This window comes from Echeneis naucrates, chromosome 13 (genome assembly GCF_900963305.1).
Source record: "Echeneis naucrates chromosome 13, fEcheNa1.1, whole genome shotgun sequence".
Lineage (NCBI taxonomy): Eukaryota > Metazoa > Chordata > Actinopteri > Carangiformes > Echeneidae > Echeneis > Echeneis naucrates.
The window spans coordinates 14,172,694-14,196,031 of record NC_042523.1 but is presented as its reverse complement, the minus strand read 5'-3'; the positions used below and the strand labels follow the sequence as shown (position 1 = coordinate 14,196,031).

General features: G+C 40.0%; 1 protein-coding gene across 1 annotated transcript in view; it reads right to left on the bottom strand.

Annotated features, from left to right (window-relative positions):
- Nucleotides 1-23,338, bottom strand: part of grik4 (glutamate receptor, ionotropic, kainate 4) — a 130,005-nt gene that overhangs the window by 38,019 nt on the left and 68,648 nt on the right. Inside the window, exons 7-9 of the mRNA XM_029517000.1 lie at nt 6,508-6,669; nt 2,625-2,777; nt 1,487-1,591 (exon numbers count right to left, since the gene is read on the bottom strand). Coding sequence (XP_029372860.1) covers nt 1,487-1,591; nt 2,625-2,777; nt 6,508-6,669 — 420 coding nt within the window. The remainder of the gene's footprint in view (nt 1-1,486; nt 1,592-2,624; nt 2,778-6,507; nt 6,670-23,338) is intronic.

Sequence of the window (23,338 nt, the reverse complement as noted above, 5' to 3'; positions counted from 1 at the left end):
CTGTTGTATGAAGATCTTGCTACTTGTGAAAACAGGACTGTGAAAAATCTGAAATGGCATTTGTACATATTTGTGTATCTTCCATATACATTATACCTTATTTACTTTAATTCTGCAAAGTCTTATTTATCACAGAACTCCTCAACATAGCACACTTATCTGCCTTATCTGTGCTGACAAATCTGTAAAAAATTAATGTTTTTAGCCATTTTGAGACTCAGATGGAAGATTCTGTTTTGATCCTACCCAGTTATTACCATAAAGGTAAACACAACCACAACCAGATTGTTCATCTTGATCCACGCATCTATCACCGAGGTATTCAAAGCTTCTGTTATATTTGTGTGTTTACCTTTGAATCCTTTCTGCCTTTCTGGCCATCACTTGAATGCAACCAATACTTCTTGCTCCGGTAGGTCAATCACAGCGTTTTACTGCTGGTTATGGCTCAGCTCCACAGGACCATTTGGAGATATTGTTGATGGAAGGGGGAGTATTAGGTAATCACTTAATACTCCCCACCAAATTGATTAGACAATAGACGATAATTCTGTATCTACCTGCCTGGTCACTGGTTCTCCTCTAGGCATAAACACACAACTTCAACAGTTGCTTCTGTATTTACACAGTGGTATTTGTGACTATGTTTCATTGTGGCTTTATGTATGCTATTCATTACCAAACAGTGTTTCTGATCATTTATGAGTGGTTGACATGTGTGGGCCACCTATGGAATCTAAGCCATTCAAAACCTCTTGTCACACACATTTGATTTTTGAACTTTCACTTATTTGATACTTATTTGTTATTTCTAATGTCTTGAATGTGTAAAATACCACCAAATAATTGATTCCCTGATGTGAAACTGGAACCAGGAAATGTCAGGGGAAAGCTGCTACTCAGAGAGCACGCAGAGAGGTTCAGGATGCAGGATGAGATGCTTGGCAGAGCATCGAGAGTGCTTGCGCTAAATGTAAGAACAAAATGTTCGCGGAGGAAGCCTGAAATCAAGGAATCCATTGAGGCAACACTGGAATGACTGGTATTGATGCATGCCATCCACAAAGGGCTGCCGTCATTTTCTAGCCCTTTAGCAAAACCACTCAGTAAAATATTACAGCTGTGATTCTTTGTTTTCCTTAAAGACTGACAACCGCAATTGGTACTTATCACTCCTGATATTTATCCAAAATCACTGACACGACATGAACGCTAACAGTTTCAACACCAAAGCCAACATCTATCAACTTCTTTTAATCAAAATCTATTTTCTCCTTTTTTCTACCTTCAATAAAGGTCTGTTTTTTGTTCTCTGGCACCTTGACACTTCTGCTGGAAGGATAATGGAGACTGCCTGTACCCAGTGACACTATCTGCACAATTGTTATTGTGGCTTCAGAAATTTATAGCTTTTTGGTAGCAAGGCTATTCCGATATTGCCTGAGTCTACAGGACATCATTATTTTGAAGACCGGAGTTACTTTACCTGCCTTAGGCCATCCCTGCTGTTCTGCATGATCCTCAGGGCGTAGTTAGACCTCTGGCCTTTGCTGTTGAATTCAATGTGGCCCGTTAGGCCTTCCAATTCTACCTATCCAACACAGAGACAGCAGCATGTGAAAAGACGTCACCATAAAATCTTACCTGGTTCCCTCTCAGCGGTTCCTATTAAGGACGTGACGGAGACTTTATAAGCGCTAGTGACTCACTACCAGCCTTTAGAAATATGCCAAAATTAGAATAATAATATGCAGACGAGGCTGTAATAACTTCAATTTACAGCAAAATATGTGGGCCACTTGTCACGGCCTCTTTCTCTGAGAGAGACAAACAGTCTGTCACATTCAAGTATTTCGATAACCCAATCACTTACTGCCATTTCTTCCTGATACGAAATAACATTTTATTCACTGACAGCTCATCTTTATCTCTCCTCTCCATTGTCTCTCAGTACAATGCAGAGCCAAGATAAAATGACCTAGCGGATAGGGAGCACATCTTTAAAGAAGATTGTAGAAGAGACTTCAAATTATCATAGTTTGTAACTTAAAAGATCTAGACTTTAAGATAATCAAATAACATGCAGAAAGTGCAGCAAAATTAAACATCCCAACAAGCCTGACGATCTGACATCATTTAATTAAAACCACATTCTGTCCTTCTTGCTGTGATAAAGAAAACAAATGATGAAGTCAGTTAGCTGAATAAAAAACATTTGAAAAATCTAAAGCTTCAGAGAAGAGTTTCACAGTTTGGTAAACAAGCCTATTGGACGTGAACATCCTCCAGAAGAGGGGTATAGGCTAACTTAAATAAGCTCTCAAAGTTGCTAATTAAAATGTTACATCAAATTTATTCCATCCATATGAATAATGTGTTGCATACGGACATATTTGATATTCTGGGTCTTTTGGGTTATTCTTGTTTATGACTGATTTGCATATCAGACCCCTTTACTTTCTGTGTGTACAGACATGTTACATGGTGAACTTTGACGTTTCTGGTACACAGTTTTTGTTTTGAACAGAGTAAGTTTACAGTTTCCAAATGTCAAAACTATTCCTTTGAGGATGGGCGAGGACAGGGCTGTCATCTGTTTCCATCACATCATGACACAATCTTACCATCCTCAGGTAATTCATAAGGCTGGTGCCGTGCTCCCAGATCTTGGAGGACTTGCAGGAGAGCTGAGTAGCGCCAACATTCTGGCTACGGTTCAGCTCCTGGACCGCCGCCACCACTGCGTATACCGCATCAAAGAGCAGAGCTGAGGAGAGCTGCAGAGGGGAAGAGGGGGGTGAAAAGGTGAATGCATTTTACATTTACACACACATTTGTGCAGCTGTCTGTGTGCAGACATGGCATTGATTTCCATTCATTGTGTACAGTTTAACTAAAACCCAAACTTTTGCCAAACTCACAGCTAATCCCTCACCATCAGCAGGAGCACAGAATTAACATTTTGGTACTGGGCTCTGGTTCCTATGAGGACTACTGATCCCACCCACCATCACCACACCATCTGCCAGTGTAACATGTCAATGGTTAGCCGTCAGTGATGGGTTAACTCGTCCACAGAGTGGCAGCGAGATTATTCCATTAGATCATTAGAGACACTCTGATCTGCTGACAGTGTTGAAAACCTTCTCTCTCTCGCTCTCTTTCTTTCTTGCCGTTTCTCTGACAGACTCTGTCCTTCCAACACTCATCCCCACTGAAGCTGGCACACCCCAACTATTCCAATTACTGCCTGCCTCTCTTAGCAAGGCCCAGAAAAACAGTGGGAGAGGCAGCTTTCTCTCTCATCTCCCTTGAACAAACAGCCTTGTCGTCACTACCACTGCATCCTGCTATGTACATCTGATTAAAATGCATGATGCCCCACATTAGAAGGTAGGGGAGAGCCTGCAATTCACTGGTGTAAATCTGTGTAATGGAACCAGAGATGGAATGGCCTTGATGTTTGGTGGAATTGACACAGGAACGGAGAAAAATTGTGATGGATAGTAAATTCTGAGGACCAAAGAGAATTACAATGGGGCATTAAACTACAAAACTGTGATATATTGCAACCTTGAATTGGCTAACATAATTAGTTGATTGCACATTAAAAGCAATTTGGTGTACAAAAACAGCCTGTGGAGACATTACAACCATGAGTTGATGCATAAAATCAAATTGTTAATCTAGCATTAAAACCTGAAGGACATAATGTTACAACCACATTTCTTGTTATGTTCTACTCTTATCTAAAAATATCTGTAACCTCCTCAGACCCTGCATCCTCATATGAGGACGTAACATTTTGGATTGTCTGGGTCATTATACTTCATTTTGCTTGACTTAGACCTCTGAGCCTCATTGGATGGCACTTTGTCATCTTGTGGTTGCAAAAGCATGTTTAAATGATTTGTGCACAGTGAAAATGACCGACCATTCCCACGAACATGCATACCAAATAAAAAGCTCAGGCCTCAGGAGGGTAAGGCGAAGCTAATGATGTCATGGCATTTACTCATCTTTGTTTCCCTCTGGAAGTCTCTTTCTGGGCTCAATAGCTTTCACTGCAGCAAATAGTGTAGCTATTATTAGTGAATGAATATTGAGAGAGGTGTAAACCTTTTCTGTATTTCGAATGTGTCTTGGTGTAAATTTTGAATCGAGGAATTAAGAGGAATTTCTTTGTATGGGCTGGGAGGTTGAAAATACACACACACACACACACACACACATATATATATATATATATTATTTTTTTTTTTCTTTTTTTTTTTTTTGGAGCCAGTCAGTTGATGTATAGCCATACAATAAAATGCAGGATTACGCTGAAGACAATTTCACAACAATTACACCAGCACTACTATATCTGCATGCATTAGAAGACATTCTACATTTGCTAATGGCATCTCCAGGCTGTCAGCAGAACAGAGTAATGTGTTTTAAGGAGGCTTTGTGGATGTGAATTCTTGCTGGAATTATTTTAACAGTTTTCTTTTATAAGCACGAGTGACCAATGTCACTGGCAACAGGAGCTCTTCTCTCACAAGTGCACTTTCTTTGTGTGTCAAAATGAGTTGCGCTTTACTATTTTTGACTTGAAACAGTGAGTGGCAATATATTCTATTTAAAGCCTCTCAGACTGCGGTTTTGTCAAATGTTATCGAACACAAATAGCCTAACGTCTTTGTGCTCCTTGTGATATTTTCATCTCAGATTAAGATAGATACCTGTGTTTTTAATAACTGTGCTTGGTGCTAATTTAACAATATAAATATCATCACAGAATTGCACACTGTTTAATGATCCAAAATAATAATGATGATTTTTTTGCTGCACTGCCTTCCTGTCTGATGGACTTGTCCAATTTAAATGTCACAACCTCCATTTTCTCCAATGAACTTTTCTGATCCTTTGACACAGTAAAATCCTCAGCTCTATGCATGTAAAGAGGTCACTTGCATGCATCTGTAGTATACGTGAGCCCCACAGCTACATTTCCTCCAGACCTAATTACTGTTAATGAAAAGACAGCATATTATCTACGTGCATGTCTAAATGAGTTAATCGCTTTCTTGCTCTGCCATCATCAGGCTTTATTCTCTCTAGTTATTAGCCAATTAGTCACAAGCCCTAATTACTGCAGGCCCAGAAAAATCAGTGACCTGCTGTGCACAGAACAGTACATTTTTTCATGCTGTGCTCAAACTATTCTTAACCTGTTTCACTGCCCAGTTTATATGAAGCAGAAGGGCTTGGTGGGTACATGTCTGAACATATTGTTTCCTCTAATTAAGCCCTCAAGAAAATAAAGTTTTGTGGCACAGGTTAGTTATTTCATTACAATTTTTGCACCAAATGATGATCATATTTGGGCAGCATGGCAGCATAGTGGTTAGCACTGATTCCTCAGAACAAGAAGGTGGTGGGTTCAATTCCTGGGCCTGGCACTTTTATGTGGCAAGTTTGCATGTTCTCCCCGTGCCTTTGTGGGTTTTCCCCCACCATCCAAAGAAATGCATATTTGGATTGATTGGTGACTCTAAATTGCCCGTAGTTCTGAGTGTGAGTGCTTCTTGGTCTTTCTCTGTGTGTTGGCCCTGGGACAGCCCAATGTGAGCTGGGATTGGCTCCTGCACCCCCTGTGACCCAGAAACAGATAAGCGGTAGAAGATGAATAAATGATGATCTTATAGGTTGGGTTTTTGTATTTTATTTGTAAAAATATGGAATTCCAATTTTTTTAACCAATCCATCTTATTCAGTTTCATGGAAATGCTCTAAACATTAATCATGTTATCAGTAATCTTCCTTAACACATGCATAAACTGACAAATCAGCGGTCATAATGTTATGGCTTACTGGTGTTTGTACAGTAGTAAAGCAGAGATTAGAGCGTTATGATACAAAATGTTTTCCATCAGCATTTCTGTCCTCTATGTCAGCCAATAGGAGGCTTAGATAAACTATCAAGACCAGGCAACAGTCTTCAGTCATTTGCCTGTGAATTGGATTTGGGTGATTTGAGGCTGTTTTGAAGTTACTTGTTTAATGAAGAGCGAGGAAAATGCTGAACTGTGTACTGTTAAGATGAGAACAATGGATGGTTTCAGGGAGGGCTCTGTGAAGGTAAGCCACTCTTTTGCTCTGCATTTCCTCTGAAGCAAATTTAACGAGGAAGATGCCATTATAAATGTATTAAGGAGGATGCCAAATGCTGCTAATGAGCTGCCTGGGAAACAACTGCTTACAGCAACACCTGCAATTGCAGCAGTTAACTGGATGAATGTTATCCCTGTGCATTTCACAGTTATTTTTGTGTCTAAGTGACTTCAGTGTTATAGTTGGTGTGGTTCAGCAGCAGTCCACTGGTAGACTCATGCCTTGGAAGGTCTTGTTTGCACTTTGTGAGGAAGTAAATAAAGAGGGCTCGTCCATTATTTTTACATGGGTACACTTGGTCTCCAGAGTGTGTGTTTCTGTGTATGTGTGTGTGTTGTTTGGACCAACCGGGGTGCCAGCAAACGGAGCATGGTCACAGTTCTCTTGCCATGAGCGGTTGAGGCTTAGCACAAAATCCTGGAAGAAGGGATGCGTTTTGTTGAACACTGAAAAACCAAGTATGTTGACTCGTTGGTCGGCCACATCATCCAGTCGCAGTAAGGAGAACTCCTGCAGGGCCAAATGAGAGAGAGGGGAGAGAAGAGGAAAGATTATTGGGATAATGTGGCTGGCTTTGATGGGAACTGTCATAGCCTGCCATGATCAACCACAATCTACTTCAAATAACAGCAAATGATATCCTGAAGGTAAAAAGGGCGCGTGTTAATAAATGGCGTTTACATCCAATTTAATCTTTCTAATTTAGTTTTCATTAACTTCCACTATTCAATTTGATTGACACAAGGAAGCTGTAGCAATTTATTCATTCTCACTACTTTGCTATGGATCACTGCATCAAATGTTCTATTTTGCTCTGGCCACGTGCATTGTCTGACTTACAGGTCCTCATAATGATTAGTGGAAGAATGAAGTCCAGCACTGGAGAAAAGGGGCACCCATAAAACGAGGGAAAAGATAGAAACCAGACAAAACATAAATGAGAAATTTGATTTGAAATTCATATTGGAGCGTATTAAATTCCATTTAGGGAAGATAGAAAATAAAAAAAAGTCGATATTTGGCTTTTTGCTATGGGGATAAGCTGGTTCTCCTTTGCCTGGGGAACAATAGACTGAGGACAGGTGGAGATGGAAATGAGGGAAGAACAGGAAAAAAGGGTGCAGGGGGTGTGACGGAGGGTGGATATACTCCTGAAGGTTAATGGAGGTGTCAGAACCCAGAACACCCTCAGGTGGCAGCCTTCGTCTGGTAGCACGTCGTGCCATCTAGCTTTTGACAGCCAGACCAAGCCCAGTCTATCTGTCTGTCACCGAGACAGGGACTCTGAAGATAAGAGGAGTAGGATGGGATGGTCAGTGGTAGAGCAAAGGTTCAGGTAGAAAATAAAAAGGTGTGGGGAGGAAGAAAAGACTTAGCAGATGACCTTGGGCCAACACGGGCAAAGTAAGTTTTGGACGTTTACGTAAAAGCAAAATTCCTTGAAACAAAAGCAGTGATCAAAGCTACTCCTGCTATCAGACCTCCTGCCAAGCCACACAATGCGTGGCTCCAGCCTGCGGATTAGGTCAAAATCTAAAACAACAACAACAACACATACAAGCAAAATAAAACCAACAAACCAAAATAAAGAAACTAACTCATTTTAGAAGTGAAGGGAAATCTTGACTGCGATATCAAAGCTTACAAAGTCTAAGGGACAGCTATGTTGCGGCAGGAAAAGGGCCTTATTCATCTGGAACGACAAAACGGATGAGAAGGGATTATGCAAATCAGATAATGGAGGTTCAGACGAAAAATGTGAATAGGTCAGAGAATTAAATAACTGATAAACAAGTAAGTAGAAAAAGCTCTCAGACTAAGAGGAGACCAAGCCCAAGTCACTCCGCTATGAAGACAACAGTGGCTGACTGGACTGATACAAACAAATTAGGGCAGGAGGAAGCTGTGGATATTGACTTTGAGTAGGAGGCCTTTCATCCCCTGTGCCAACCTTGCACAAACCTGGAAACTCCAGAAGTTTAGTTATGCTTGCGCACAGCAGGAAACCGCTGCTGCATGTTAAAAACAAGCAACCCAGTTAAACTAAAGGAAGAAAATCCAAGTGAGTGCAGAAAAGGTCTACGGAGGACTCACAGTGAGCTACTGTGACATCGCAGGACAGTTGAGAGGCAGAGTTATGGACGCAGGGTTACAGAGTTTTAAAGAAAGTGGAAAGATATGCACTAACCTATATGGATTATATCTGGATTATGTCCAGACTGCTTAACAGGAATGATAAGTGTTTCTGGAGGCCCAGTTTTCAGTGATATAACCATAATTTGTATTTACGCACTCCCACAAAAAGTCTTCACCTGCGAGAAACTGTCAGGTGCCTGATGCTTGGAATACCTTTCTTGCTTAAAAAAAACGAAACAAAACAAAACTTAATTTCTGGTACAAAAACAGTGAGACACTTTTGCTTTAACCAGAAAGTAACTGGAGAGCAGTTTTATCTAAAAGGCTTCTGAGGGAACAAATCTGACAACTCAGACATTTTGCAGAGATCACTTCTAATACAAAGCTTATCATGATGGTTTGAGGCAGAAATTAACTGTAAAAGATATTTAGATTGAGGCCCTGACATCCAAGGGGATAGAAGCTCTACGGCTTCTATTAATGACAAAGACAATGTCTTATGACCTTATTTGAGAAGAGGGTATCTGTTCTCTGTAACGATTCTATTGACTTTGAAAACATAATTTAGTGAAATTGATCGCCTGGCTCTATAGCAAGTGGGCATACAGGAAAAATGGCCATTATATTCATACCTTGGAGCAACATATATCCAGCAGAGCAAGTCTAGCTCAAGAGGAGAGTTTACAAATTCCTCCCTAGCAGAAGTTTAACCTGTGTGATCATGTTTTTCAGTTTCCATCATCCTCTACGTTTGGATTTATCTTATCATAAATTTTAATTAGGTGCTGTTGCAGTGATATTATCGATTCCTGAGAATTACATTTAAAATATTTTCTTTTTCTATAGCCACCTTGCATCTTTGGCTATCCCCTGTGGGGGCTCCTAAGCCCTTTGGGACTGGCCTTTTAATTACTGGCTAAGTGCACTTTAATAGATCATTAAAGGCAGACCTGTGCAAACGAGCCAATCATTAAACATGCCCCTCAAGGGTTCCTGTATGTATTCATGTGCATAGGCATGCAAGCACACACACAAACACAAACTGTAGAGGCCGTGTGCGTGCCCACACTGGAAAATGAAATCCCTATTACTGAGTAACACATGCACATACACACTGAAGACCAAGGTCACTGAACTATCCTCGGGCTGTGTCTGAAGTAAACTAGTGTGCTGCGTTTGTGGGCTTCCAGGGTACAAACACTGGCACACATACCGATTCAAACACATTCAGATTCAAATAAAGCAGACACACTCGCACACGTAAGCAAACACAAACAGACAAAATCCCTCCGCACGAGCAATTATCCTGTCTTGCATACTAAATAGGTGGTGTGAAGTGGACAGTACTTAGTGGAGGACAGTTGGTTCCCAGCAGCGGGGGAATGAAAAGGCAGAGTTGGATGCAGGAAGAGAGCAGCAGAGAAACCAACTGCCACCACTGAAAGGGTGAAAAGGACGGAGGAGCAGAATAATGATGAGGAGGACACAGAGCTAGAAGTTGAATCAATGGGGAAAGGAGAAGGTGAGAGATTAGTTGGCATGAATCTGAGCTTAAAAATCAGTGGGGAAGAAAGAAAGAGCGACAGAGCGAATATCGGAGGGGGCTGGAAGGTGGGAGAGCACAGGGGAGTGACAGCCTGGCTGAGGGCCCTCGACATCCACTGTCACCCAGAGATCAATCAGCTGCCACGACCGGAGCCACCCAACCACGAACTGTTGCTTCACGTTTACCTCCACAAACCTCTGCATCTGAAATCTGTTTTTAACTATCCTTCATTTCTTCCTTTCTGTCTTACCTTTTATTCTCTTTTACCATATTATAGGGATTCTTACAGCATGTAGTATTAAATGATTAATCTTTGGACGTAATGGACCTTGCACACATAAACACAAACGACCAACTGTGTGGCCTCTAGATGTTTGTTAATGTCTGCTGATGTCAGCTTTGGCAGTGAATAATGAGATCCCAGGAGAACTGAGGCTGCTGGGTTACCCTGTCATGAACCCTTCCCCTCTACCCTGCACACACCCCCTTCCACAAACATACTACGGTGGTGTGAGTCTCTTTAAATGAACAGGCGAACAGGATTACAAAAAACTTTTAGATCTAGCAGCATTTTTCTGTTATTCTTTTTGTCAATTGATCTCTCCTCACAAAATAGGCTAGAAATACTGAGATTAAAATGATCCCCTGGGTTCCAAGGACATCTACTGAATCAGGCTGCACTTTTGCTAGATGCACAGTACAACATCTTGTAAATATAATTCAGATATCTCAACCAAAAATGTTCCATTAATAGGTAAGCCTTTTAAATGCAGGTTAGGCTGGAGAGGGAGTTTTGAAATCTGGAATATTTACACGCTTCTAAAAATCTGTTTTTTTATAATGTGAATATGAGTAAATTTAGTATTTCAATGAGTCTGAGCCAATTAATACAATTACAAATAACTGAGTTTGCATAAGTTGAAAACAACAACAATGAATTTACTCAGACTGAATGACTCATATGTAAGATTTTTCCTAAATTAAGTAGTAAATACTACTGTGTGAGTGAATGTAAAATCATATACATATAGTATGTGCAGATTAAGCAGCAATAACTGGGAACAGTGTAACAAGCTGATCTAAATCCCTCTGAAGGATCTCTTCCACAATGCACTGTTACCGTGTAGTCATTTGATACAGTTTCAGGATAAAACTATTGATTAGTGCAGCTATAAAGAGACAATGTAGCCCAGATAAAGACACAGTCATCAGTAGAGATAATCATCAGTGACCAGAAAAAAAAAATCACCTCAATTAACCTATGATTGAGTGACATTTCTGTAAATTACATAATGATTTTCCTATTAATTAAATATTCGTAACGATATTGCTCCTTCTATACTGGGGGAAGGGCACAGGAGGCTGAAACCTTTAGCTCTGAGTTCAGTCTTCACTGTACAATGAAATCCATTTGTAGTGGCATACTGCTTATTCTCTAATAGCTGGGATGTTCATGCAGTGTTTTCAGCTATAAATAATTTCATGCTTGTATCAATTGCAACCCAAATTCAGGCTGAGCTCTAAAGCCTCCTGCAGCCTCTTAATTACAATCTTCTCAGTGAGCATGGGACGGAAACGCAGAAGGCGAGAGGGAGCGTTACCAAAGTCCTTCCTAGAAGACTGATGGCAAAAAGGATAGCTGAATTTTCTGTTTGTGGAATTTAAAGTTTTTTAGTCTTGTGCAGCTGGACATGAAAACTGTAGTTTCCTCACCTCCAAACTGCTGTCTAGATTTTGTGTGCGCGCGCACGCACTATATAGAAGTTACTCCTCTTGAGTTTGGTCATTAACTTGTTACTTACATCATCTCAGGTGGCCAGGTTGTTTTATTCAATGGAAGATAATGCTGAAATTAACATACAATATATTTTAGAGCAACATGCTGGGGTTGATACATTAGCTTTTTTCCTAAGTGTTTAATGGCGACATAAATCAAAACAATCTGGCAGCATTCCTGCAGAGTGTTGGGAACAAATGATCAATTTTATTCCATTATTCATAGAATTATGTCTGATCTGCAACAGTAACAACCTATTTGTGAGGCAAAGACCTCGTGCCTAAAGTAATTCATAGGCTGGCGGAGGCAAGAAACATGAATATTGCAGACACCAGCATATGTTTGGAATTCGAAGCAGTCTATCGTTTCCAGTAAACTATTCAAATCCCAACTGGTTTTTACAAGTGAACATAACAGCTGAAAGCGAGAAAAGAAAAGAAAAGAAAAGAAGAAAAAAAAAAAGAGAAAATTAAATTTTACAAACAAGAAAAGCTTTCAAAGTCATAAAATGTCAATTCAAATTACTCATGAATGCTTCCTTTAATTTGAAAGCTTTGCATCCAAAGAAAAAATAATTTCCTGGGTAACAGAAAATGGTTCTTGGACCTCTCGAGCAGCAAAGGCGGCTGTATGGCTCAAATAATGAGACAGAATAAAATTACGGGGTTAGAAGCAGCAGATTATTAAAATAGGACTCAGTGAACTCAGTGAAGCCCTGAGTGTTTCACACTGATCGCCAGCGTTTCACATCAAGACCACATCAACCCTCAGCTTCAGGATGAGACGCTCTGTCCTGGATCTGATGGCAGCGGCAATCAGCAAGACGAGAGAATGCTATGAACAGGAGGCGAATGAATGTGTTCCAATGGTCGTATTATAGGCTGGATTTTAATATCATAATATTCCTGTGCTTTTATTTTTGAACTAGTAAGACTTCAGTCTGGAAGAGATTCAAAAGGAAAGCAGCTCAGGGGATTTTGTGCTCTCCAGTCAAAACAAACTCGAACCGCATTTAATCCATGCTGACTCATGAAGGTGAATTGAGCCTAGCTGGCTCAGCTCTGGAGTTGTTGAATTGATAGTGACAGTGGCTCGCTGTGGTCCTTTGTACCAGGAATAAGGAGATTTTGTGTTTGTGAGATGTTTTGAATAAGCATTAGGTTTTCATTTTCTACTACATCGTATCGCAATGCATTCCCTGGCTTTGATGCCAGATATCTCCGAATGGCCGCTTTCTGTCCTCTGAGGTCATCAGTTTAAACGCATTTTTGAGCTGTAATATTAAGTCATTCATTAGTCTCCTCTTCAGATTGATTTTCCTTGTGTTTCCCTCTAACTTCTCCTTTCAATTATATTTTCAGACCAGTCAAAACATCCAAATTTGTAACCAATTTAACGGGACCAGTAGGTTGTTCACCACTAGAAAAGAAGGCGGAAACATCCAGTTTAAACTGGCATCACAAACAGTAAAAAAAAAAAAAAAAAGCCAAACATTAAATCCATCTGCCTAGCAAATCACTCTCATATTGTGATAATGATGCAGAAAGCAAATCCCAAATGCAGCCGAGGCGCTTACAAAGAAAAAGGGCTTCACATAACAAGCACCACATTCAGGTGTATCTTCATTAACCAAATCCACAGTTAATAGAGGTCTCAGTGTTAAAAGATTTTTCACCATCTAATGAAACTTCACCTGTGCGAACAACAGATTATCAAAGACAAGCTGCGGTGGGAAAAATGCCTTCTAACATTGCCCCTCACTAATCCTGATTGGACGCGTTTGGCTCAGCTTGACCAGGCATCAAACTCTCTGGATTCCCTCGTTTGGGTGGATCATCACAACACAATAATGGTTATGCCCTTCATCAAAATCAATGCTTCATCAGGCTGATTAAAAGCACCAATTTGTGATAATTGCTCCAAATATCACAAACTGGCTTTGTTGGAGGATGTGTTAGAATACAAAAGCACTGGCACAACCACTGTCGCACCTTTTCAAAACATATGAACACACACACTTGAATTAAACAGTGATATTTAATTAAAGATGCATGACATGAGCTTTCTAATGCTGATGAACAGATGACAAGTAATTAACATAGTAAATCCAAATTTTGCTTTTTAATTACACTCTATTGGGTAATTAGAAACTCACCAGCTCATTAGTTTTAAGTTGTATATCTGTACAGGAGCAGCTGCTGTGTATCCACAACGGAAGTCACAGAAGTATTTTAAAGGCAAAATTGTGAAGAATGCCGACTTAATAAAGCTCCGGATGAATTTCATGTGAAGTGGTGGAAAAAGTCAAACAAATACTGAATCATTGTGACTTTTTTGTCAGCAGGTTTTAGCGGTGAGCAAGGACATGGAGAAACACTGGTCAAAAATAGAAATGGGCAAAAAAGTAAATAAATATATATCATAGGTCAGCAACGAAGCAGAAAGGAGATGGCAGGAAAAGGGAAGAGGAGGCAAAGTGAGGGCACTCTTACTGAGGTGAACGAGGGATTGTGAGATAATGAAAGCTAGAGAGCATAGAAATGAAGTCCAGTATGAAGCCAGCTAATCATTTCGATTTCCCAAAGAGGAACCTACAGTAAACTGTGACTCAGTACCTGGGATTTGGAAGGCAATAGGTTTTAATACAATTGTCAACACTGAGTCATCCAGACATGGGGCTCAGAGGTGGAGATGGTGGTAATAGGCCTGACACAAAGTAATCAATACGCCACAACTCCTCACACATACAGAGGTCTGACTCTGAGCAGAGGAACACTGCACTAAATTGTTGACTTTCAATTGCAAAAACACCCAGTCGCCGTCTGACTAATCTGTAAACATAAAAAGAGACTTCAAGTCTTCAAGTCCAATCATTTTATGGTAAACAGTGTGTTCTGAAATAGCAGTGGAAAGCTGTGCTTAAAGGGTGATACGTGAAGGAGGTTTGACTGATATGTAACCATGCTAGGATGTTACACACCGATACACACTTCACTACCTGCACGATCAGGCCTTACCCATGCCACACATTTTCCTTCTTTATAGTCAGGCTCTCGATTACATCAATGCCAGTGCTATTTAAAAAATCTGACTAGTTTCGATCACACAGGTTGTCTTTATGAATCCAAATAGATTTCTAATGTTTTCAAGAGGAACAGACCTTTCAACCCGACCCGTTCCCCCCTGAAATTAAGCATAAATGATTAATGAATGCCCTTTATGAATACTGATACGGACGTCAGTGCGATGGCCATTGTTCTCTTTTTGTGTGTGGAAAGAGCACGGAGTCAGACAGCTCTCTTTCTGCGAGCTAGGTAGCCATCCAGTTATCCACAGAGTTCTGCATGTGTTTTTCTAATGTAATAAGATAACCAATTGTTTAATAGTTTGCATTTATTTGCCCTGAGTGAAATCTGGTGCTTGTTTGGACCCGTGCTTCTTCTTTTTCTGACCTGTATTAAGTTCAATCAGTGATGAACAGGCGGCCGAGGCAGACGCGTGCGTGACCGGACTCATGAACCCTACAAACCAGTAACAATGCCCCATAATTGCAAACCCTTTCATGAGCATTTCCCTTTCACCGGTTGATTACTTGCAGGAATAAACTGGGATACATGCGAGACAATAATAGACAAATAATACTTTGACAAAGTAGAATCACTTCAAGGCAATACATACATTTATTAAGATTTGAATGAGACTTAAATAACCAACTGTCTGCTCATTCTGACATCGAGCATAATGAGCTGAAGCATTTTACTCAGCTAATGTGGCAAAAAAAATCTCCATGCAGCCATCAAAATAACCTTCAAGTCATTTTCACACAAGGAACATCCAATGTTACTGAATAATCAGATATATGTGATTTATGTAAATGCTGTTTTGCTATTTGGTTCCTCAATAGGTGATTCTTTCAAATAATGGACCTAATACATCAGCCTTTTTCTTACATCAAAATCCAGACTCATAATTTCCATCTTTTGTAATTGGATAAGCAAACTTGGCAGTTGAAGTGACTTAGCAGCTGAATGATGCTTGTAGAAAAAAAGTGAATATTAAAGCCATCCACTTAATGGCTTCCTTAGCTTTCCATGAATATTTCTTTGCAACAATTCACAGTGGAAGCTGTCTGTGGCCTTGATTCCTTCCATTTGATTGGATAGCTAATGTTGCAGAGAAACAGCAGGAACGAGACAAACGTGATGGTCTCGGCAGATATCAAATGGATCAACAGCAGAATGGCGCGGGGAGCGCATACACATCTTATCCAACCAGGCCGTCAGGAGGCCAGGAACTGTTTCCACTGCAATGCTGGATTTATAGCTTTGCAATGAGGAATTATGACATAGATACAGACTCTGTGGACACGGATTAGAACATACACACTATATGCTTTGCTATACCATCAGGGACATGCATCTATTCAAAATGTAATGAAATGTCAGATGATGATTTGAGCTTCTGAAGGTCAGCAGAGACAACTTGCAATAAAGAAAAGGCAAGGGAAGCAGAACATAAACATAAGCCTCTTCACTGATAGTCTCCTTTTCGTGAGTGAAACTAAGTGATGTATACACTTCCATACACACTACCTACCAGTTATTCTAGTCTATCTAAGCAATCTGTATTAGTGCTATAGAGTAAAGTAATGCCATTTGGATGCTCAGAAGTATAAATCTGTACTTGAGATAATAAAAAAATTAACAGTAAAAAGGTTTCCTTCACATTACTGATGCTTAACTTGATCCTGAAAACATCAAATCAGAAACTTGCATCAGGGTAAATTTGTATTGTGCGGTTTCATAAACTGCAGTCTCAGAGGAACTTTTCCTCCCTTCTGGGGTCAAGTTGTGTTAAAGTTTATCAATAAATTAAATTCTTAGCTAAATAAGTTGGCATGATTGCATTAAAAACAAGTCACAAACAAATATTATTTGGCAAAACACACTTGTTGTGACATAATTATCACATAGTTTATATTCTGGCAGGATGCAACTCTCTGTTCTCACCGTCCACGTAGCCTATTACCTTTTCTATTACTCAGTTGATTGATTCTCAAACGCTGTGTCTAAACAGGGAAATATGAACTTTACATAAGCCGTGGAGGGGAATTAATTAAATCCCAATCATTTTCACAGTCACAGTGGCTGCCCTCTAAAGCAGTTTGACTGACAAGCCTTTTTTTTCTCCCTGGGATTTATAAATCTTCTGAACCACTGTGGATTCCAGAGATGTCGGGCCAGGTTGATGTGAAGCGATATTTTTTTACTTCTCTCTTTTTTATGGGAATCTTTCTTCCATTCATTCACATTCACAGATATAAGACGAGAAATTTTTACCAGAACAATAAAATGAAATTGAATTTGATATCACCCAGACAATATTGTTATCAAGGCCAGACACACCCAGAGAGAAATACAGAATGAGAGAGAGTGAGTGTGAGAGGAAAAGACCGAGACAGACAGAAAGGATTCAGGATTTGGCAGCGCACAGAAAGAGGTGAAAATACAACGACAAGGGCAGACAGAGACTCATGTCTATGCTTTACTAGCACAAAGTGGCAGAGGACAAAGCAAGCCCTCCAAGTTTAAAAAATAAAAACAAAATATTTGCCATAAAATAGAAAGAGACAAAGAAGAAAATTAGAAAATGGTGTTCCTCTAGGTTGAAAGAGGCAGGAAGATATTCAACAATGTTTTTCCTTTGCACATTCAGTCATAAAACATTTGAACAGAGATCAGTGGAAGGATTAATTAAACGTACATAGCATGTGGAGCACAGAACCCCAACTGGCAGGGAGCAGGCCAGTATTTGGGAAATAATAAGTCTTAAATTGTGAATAACACCATCAGCAACGCTTCAGAAGGAAAAACCTCACTCCCTTCATCACACTTTTTTACAAACTGACAATCAGCTCCAGTTAATATGAGTGGAGGAAGCAGAGGGGGAGACCACTGTGCTTGGTCTGGTTTATGAGCAGCACAAGACAAAAGACACACACAGCCGATTTCTAGGAAGCAGACAGACAAGACGGTACATAAGCAGGCCAAGATGTTACAACTGTATGCATGTGCGAGCGAGAAGGCTGTTATGATGTGTGGGTGAGCATGTACATCAGCTCATTCATTTGAATATCGTCATTCATATTTGTCTACGTGTGTGTCAGAGTCAGTCAGAAAGTGCTGGCAGCTCTTCAGGCACGGATGCATGACAATGACGACAGTGACAAGGGAGATCATGGGTGTGTGGAGGGGAAATGGAACATGAAGAACAAAACAAACAGGCGGTGAAGTGTGTGGGGGTTGAACTGATGGCCCCTACTTTGCAGAGAGGGATAATATGTCAGCTGTCTCCGTGTGTCAAAGGCTGTTTTGATTATTTTGTGTAGACGTGTGTGCACGTGTGCATGAGAGAGAAAAAGTGAGCCTGTACACTCAAGACTCAGAATGACATTAAAAAGTGAAAGTGCGCCATGTGAGGCGCTGCTGGGCCCAATCCTGCGCTCACCTAACCTTCAAATGACATTAGACGACCCATCAGCACATGATGAGTCACTGCCAACCTGATGTGATTTATTCAATCCTGCTGAGTAGCTTGGATTGCAGATACAAATCACTTAGATGGAAGCCACAGAGTGGTGAGGGGGTGGTGTGTGTGTGTGTGTGTTCCCTATTTGTTTCGATTCTTTGTGTGTATGCATCCATTTCACATTCACGAGTGTGACTCTGGTGCGTTCCTGCTGCACTGAGTTAAAGCTGAGGACGGTGCGTGATGTTGTCTGCTCACATCCTGATAAACTAAGTTGTCTTCGGAGAGAGAAGCTGGGAAATCCCAGTGGAGCTTTTCCCGCTCTCCAACCAAGACATGCTTTTGTTTTAATCTCTCCACTCTCTGTAACTCAAGGGCCACGATTTCTATTAGAACATACGATTAAAGCCCAAGATATTAACGCCTGGTATTAAGTGGACTTAATAGGCAAGAGGGAAATAAACTGTCACTCAGAGCTTCATCACACAGAAGAAAGAAGCAGTGTTTGATAGTATCTGAATGATGTCACTGGGCTTTTTCCTCCCCATCAACTGTGTGCCTCATTCTGATCAGCACCATCAATTAAAGGGAATACAGGTATCAAGGTTAATAACTACAGTGAAAAGGACCAGCCACCTGAGTATGGCTGTTCAGAATTAACATTGTAAGAAACACAATAGCAGGTTTCAGAGACTGTTGTGAGATGCAACAACCTGAATTAAATTGCTTTTAATAGAAATACAGGCTTAAAAAAAAAAAAGATCTTTCATCACCCTTGGCAGTGTTCATTAAAGATTATTAGCTTTTATTCTGTTCACGTTTTCAGACCGACGTTCATTTTCCCAGTTGTTAGTTAAATTGATATCAAATTAAATGTATTTAAATTTCTCTAACTGAACATCTCAGTGTTCCTGAAATTACAGCACTAAAAAAAGGACTTGCCTTTTTTTTTTTTTTAATAAAGGACCTAATAGTAAATTCTGTTAAAAAAATTTTAATCCAGCAGCTGAATAACTTTATGATGTTCTTTCTACACTTCAGAAGTTCACTGTCGCAGAAGTTCCCATGAATGTGTTGGAGTTTCCTTTGATCCTCTCTTCTGACCAACCAACCAGCTCTGTGGGGTTTAGGGTCTGAGCCTGTGCTGCTGCTCCATCACTCTCAAGCTCTTCTTGTCTAAAGTTTTGAGTCACGGTTTTTCTTAAGGACGAAAACACGAACAACGCGTCTGCCTTGTTTTTGTTTGACTTTTTCTCAAAACGGTATTCTTTGGATCATGTCTCATTCTTGTCTGAGGCTCTGCCCAACTACATTTGATCACATAGTGTTATCATTACCAGCGCTATCATTATTTCAGCTATTTCCTGCAGCACAGTATTGCCCCATTAGGTTGTATTAGCTGTTTCTCTCTAAAACTGCCTGACATGACCTCCAGACTGTGGAGTAATCTGCCGCATTTACTGACTCTTTCTAATGTCATCAAACATTTTCATTTTCACTTTTTCCAAGTTCCTAAGCCCTGTTTTCTATGACATTTGCATGTTTTTTTCCCATTTTGATGATCCTGTGGTGTTTTAACACTTAGCTATTTACTGCAATTGAAGTTTTTATTGAAAAAATATGATTTCTCCACAGATTTTAACTAACAGTGTAATTAACACAGAGACAAACACACACACAGACAACATGGATAAATTATAGGGAGCTGGGAGAGGGGATACAAACATCTCATCGAGTCCATCTATGATTTACCAGAATTCTCAAATATTACACAGTTTGAAACATCAGACTGCATTCACAAGAAAGCAGCGCAAACATTCAGCTTGATGATGATGACAGAAAAGGAGCGTCTCTACCTGTTCTCCCTTCCCTAATTCCTGACACCAGATTTATAGTATCAACACATCACACAGGGAAAAAAACAAAACAAGGCCAAAACGAAGACTGAAAGCAGTCACATCCATAAGTGGGCATGACAAAAACCCTTACTCGAGATGGGTAGCTGCGTGAGGACGTTGATGAGCATCTTGAGATGATTCAGGGGAAACAGATTAGGCAGGGGAGCAGTCTGGCAGATCGTTAGTCAGAGACGTCAAGATCAGAGATAAATGAAGTGTCAGGAGAGGAGGGAGACAGGAGGAGCGGATGGTTGGAGAGAATAGATGGAAACAAGGGAGAAAAATAGGAGGGAGAGAGAGAGAGAGAGAGAGCGGCGCTATAGAACGGATGGAAATGTTTACGATTTGGGTTGCACATCACAAACATTTCCATTTATTAGTCTGCTTTGATTTATCAGTGAGTCAGGAGTACATTATGGAACGTTAATGCATGCATGTTTTTTTTTTTGTTTTTTAATTTAAATTGATCTCATAAGAAACTTGTGCATAGATCATTACTTGACTGGTGCCATACGATAGGTCATTACGAGCTGCCTCATACATTTCCTGTTAGTAATTTATTCTCATGGATAAAAAAAATGAACAGTTTGATTATCAACACTCTGCAGCCTTTGGTGTGAATACAAACTTGGTACGGTGCACAATCATCTCTGATTAATTGTGGAGCTAACAGGTGCCTTATATGTCTTACCCTGTATGCAATCTTCCAAATCATTTGTGAAAGTGTTATAATCATATCCAGCCTATTTCAAAATCTGATTTATTTGAATTTTATTTGTATTCCAGCTTACAATCAGGATACACGTAAACTTAGTAAATCTATTCACATTCACCATATAATTAATGTCACTCAATTGAAGTTCAATGGCAAAAGAGAGTAAAAATGGATCTGTTGGTCAAATTATGGACAAAAGGGCCAACTCAATTAGCAGCTAAATTAAATTAACCCGGTAATGTGAGGTGTTAACGCAGTGCCTCCATCCAAACTGGATTATGTGAGTCTTTGCCATCTAATTTTAAAACGGCCAGTTCAAACAAAATCATTTTCACAGAACCTGACGTTTGCATAACGAGTACATTTAAGATGGCTGTCAACTGGTTGTTACCTCTGATTTACGCAATGTATTGTTCACATCCAACAGCAAAAATGATTGACCTAATTTAGAGAAATGTGCACTGCTCATTATTAATGGTGACTTCATTGGTGATAGTAGATATTATAACTCAATTTTTCCAATGATCTTGTTTGTCCAGCATTGCCATGGCGATTTACCTTGGTAAAAAGTGCACCTCCACTGTAACCTTGAAACCCCAGACAGGCCACCTTGTTGACCTCATTTCCTGCTTTGTAGCACAGGCCTCAGGTTTGTTCCTCTGTCCTGTTTTTTCTCCCTCTCTTCGTGTGTGTGTGTGTGTGTGTGTGTGTGCTTGTGCGTAACAGGCATCACGTTCCTTAGAGCTCATCACCTGCTCCATTCATACTCTCATCCTGATTGCGTTAGCCACCGCAGCAGCTCATCATCATCTCATCAGCTCTGTAGCACTCCTGTAGCTTTCATTCTACCAGTGTGGTACAAAATCTAGTCCACTTAGTGAATTCTAGTTTGACCTTCTTTGTGTTTTTGGCTGACTAACCTTTATCTCGCTGTGCCTCCGGATCATACTCTGTGTGTCCGCCTGCCGGCGTCACGTTCTAGCATGCCATCCCTCACTGACAGATCCTGTCTATCAGCGACCTCACCAACCTTGCTTTCCTCATGTTGGATTCTTTGCTCCGCCAATCATCACCTGTGAGCCTCTCAGATCTCATCCAGGCTTCACCTGCCCTGTCACAGTCAGGTCTGCGTCTGGGTCCTGTTTCAAGCCCCTTAACGTTACTGGTTACTACACAAAGCGTACCTGATACAGTGGGTACCCACACTTACTTCAAACGTTTTAGATTCATTTTCTGACAACATCATTCACTTGTCTGACCCTCAGGGTTAACTCATTTCTTCCATTTGGAAAGTCTCACCATAAACCCATGACAGCAATTTAGATTACTTAGATTTTCTTTTGATCGCAATACAGATGATTGGTAGTCTTAGCATTACTTGATTAGTGTAATGATTACGCTCATCTTAACCACAAAATATTACCTTAATTACAAGAAGAAGTTCCATTATGTCCCAACATGAAACCTCTTCTCTTTGGCCACACAGACATATTTAATATGATACAAGTAACACTAGCAGATATAAAGAGTTCTGCAATCTAATTATCTGTGTTACCAGTTTTGTATCTATTCAATTAAAACAGTGGAAGTCAAACTGAAAAAAATTACCTGTTTAAATTACAGCAGACAGCAGAATTCATACTTATGAAAGATAAAGAAGATTTAGAAGAAAAGGATAAATAACTTAAGTTAGTTTGATAAGTTGCACAGACAAAACGTATCAATTACTGCTCTTAAAAGCTTTGTGTTACTCAACAAACACTTGAATTCTCTGAGTCAATGAAACGTCTCCAAAGAAGACCTCCTTAAAGCCTAATAAAGCCAAAATGAATGTAAAAGCACGATCAGTAATGTTACAGCAAATCCTCACCACCACCTCGTAAGGACACCACACTGAGAAAACACACCAGCCAATTACAGCAAATTACCGATGCCTTTCCTTACAATACCTTGGGCGTGTTATCAGAACAAAAACAATATCTCCACTTAGTTGCTCAGTTCACACTCAGTTACTGCAATCCACTGAATATCAAAGAAATACTTAGATTTACATTTTTGAAGTAGTTGCAGAGTTCTTTGTGTCTTCCTATGCAAGTGACTCAATCATGTTCTATTAGACAGAAATAGACACATCAGGTCACAGGTTGACTAATTTCAAAGCTCTTTCAAGGGGAAAGGTGCAAGAAAATATACAATCTTCTCTATCATCGTGATTTTACTGATTTGAGTGAGTATGTTAGCAGGTGGATTATGAAGTCTTTATTTTTATGTGTTGCATTTTGCACACTTAGCTTGTTGTTAAGCTTACTACAGCAAGATAATGGAGTCATTTGTTTTATACCAACAGAATCTTAGAAGTTAGAAGTTAAGAATCTTTTTTTGTTTTTTTGTGTTGCAGCAATATTCCTCCATAGTAATCACTTCAAGTGGATATTGTTCTTCAACTTGCCATACAGCATACAACAAGGTTGAGTGCCCATCTCTGCAATAAAGCTGAATATATTTATATATATATGTGTGTGTGTGTGTGGTATTGGTAACTATTATGGTGTAGGATATTTTATTCAGTGGAGCGTGGT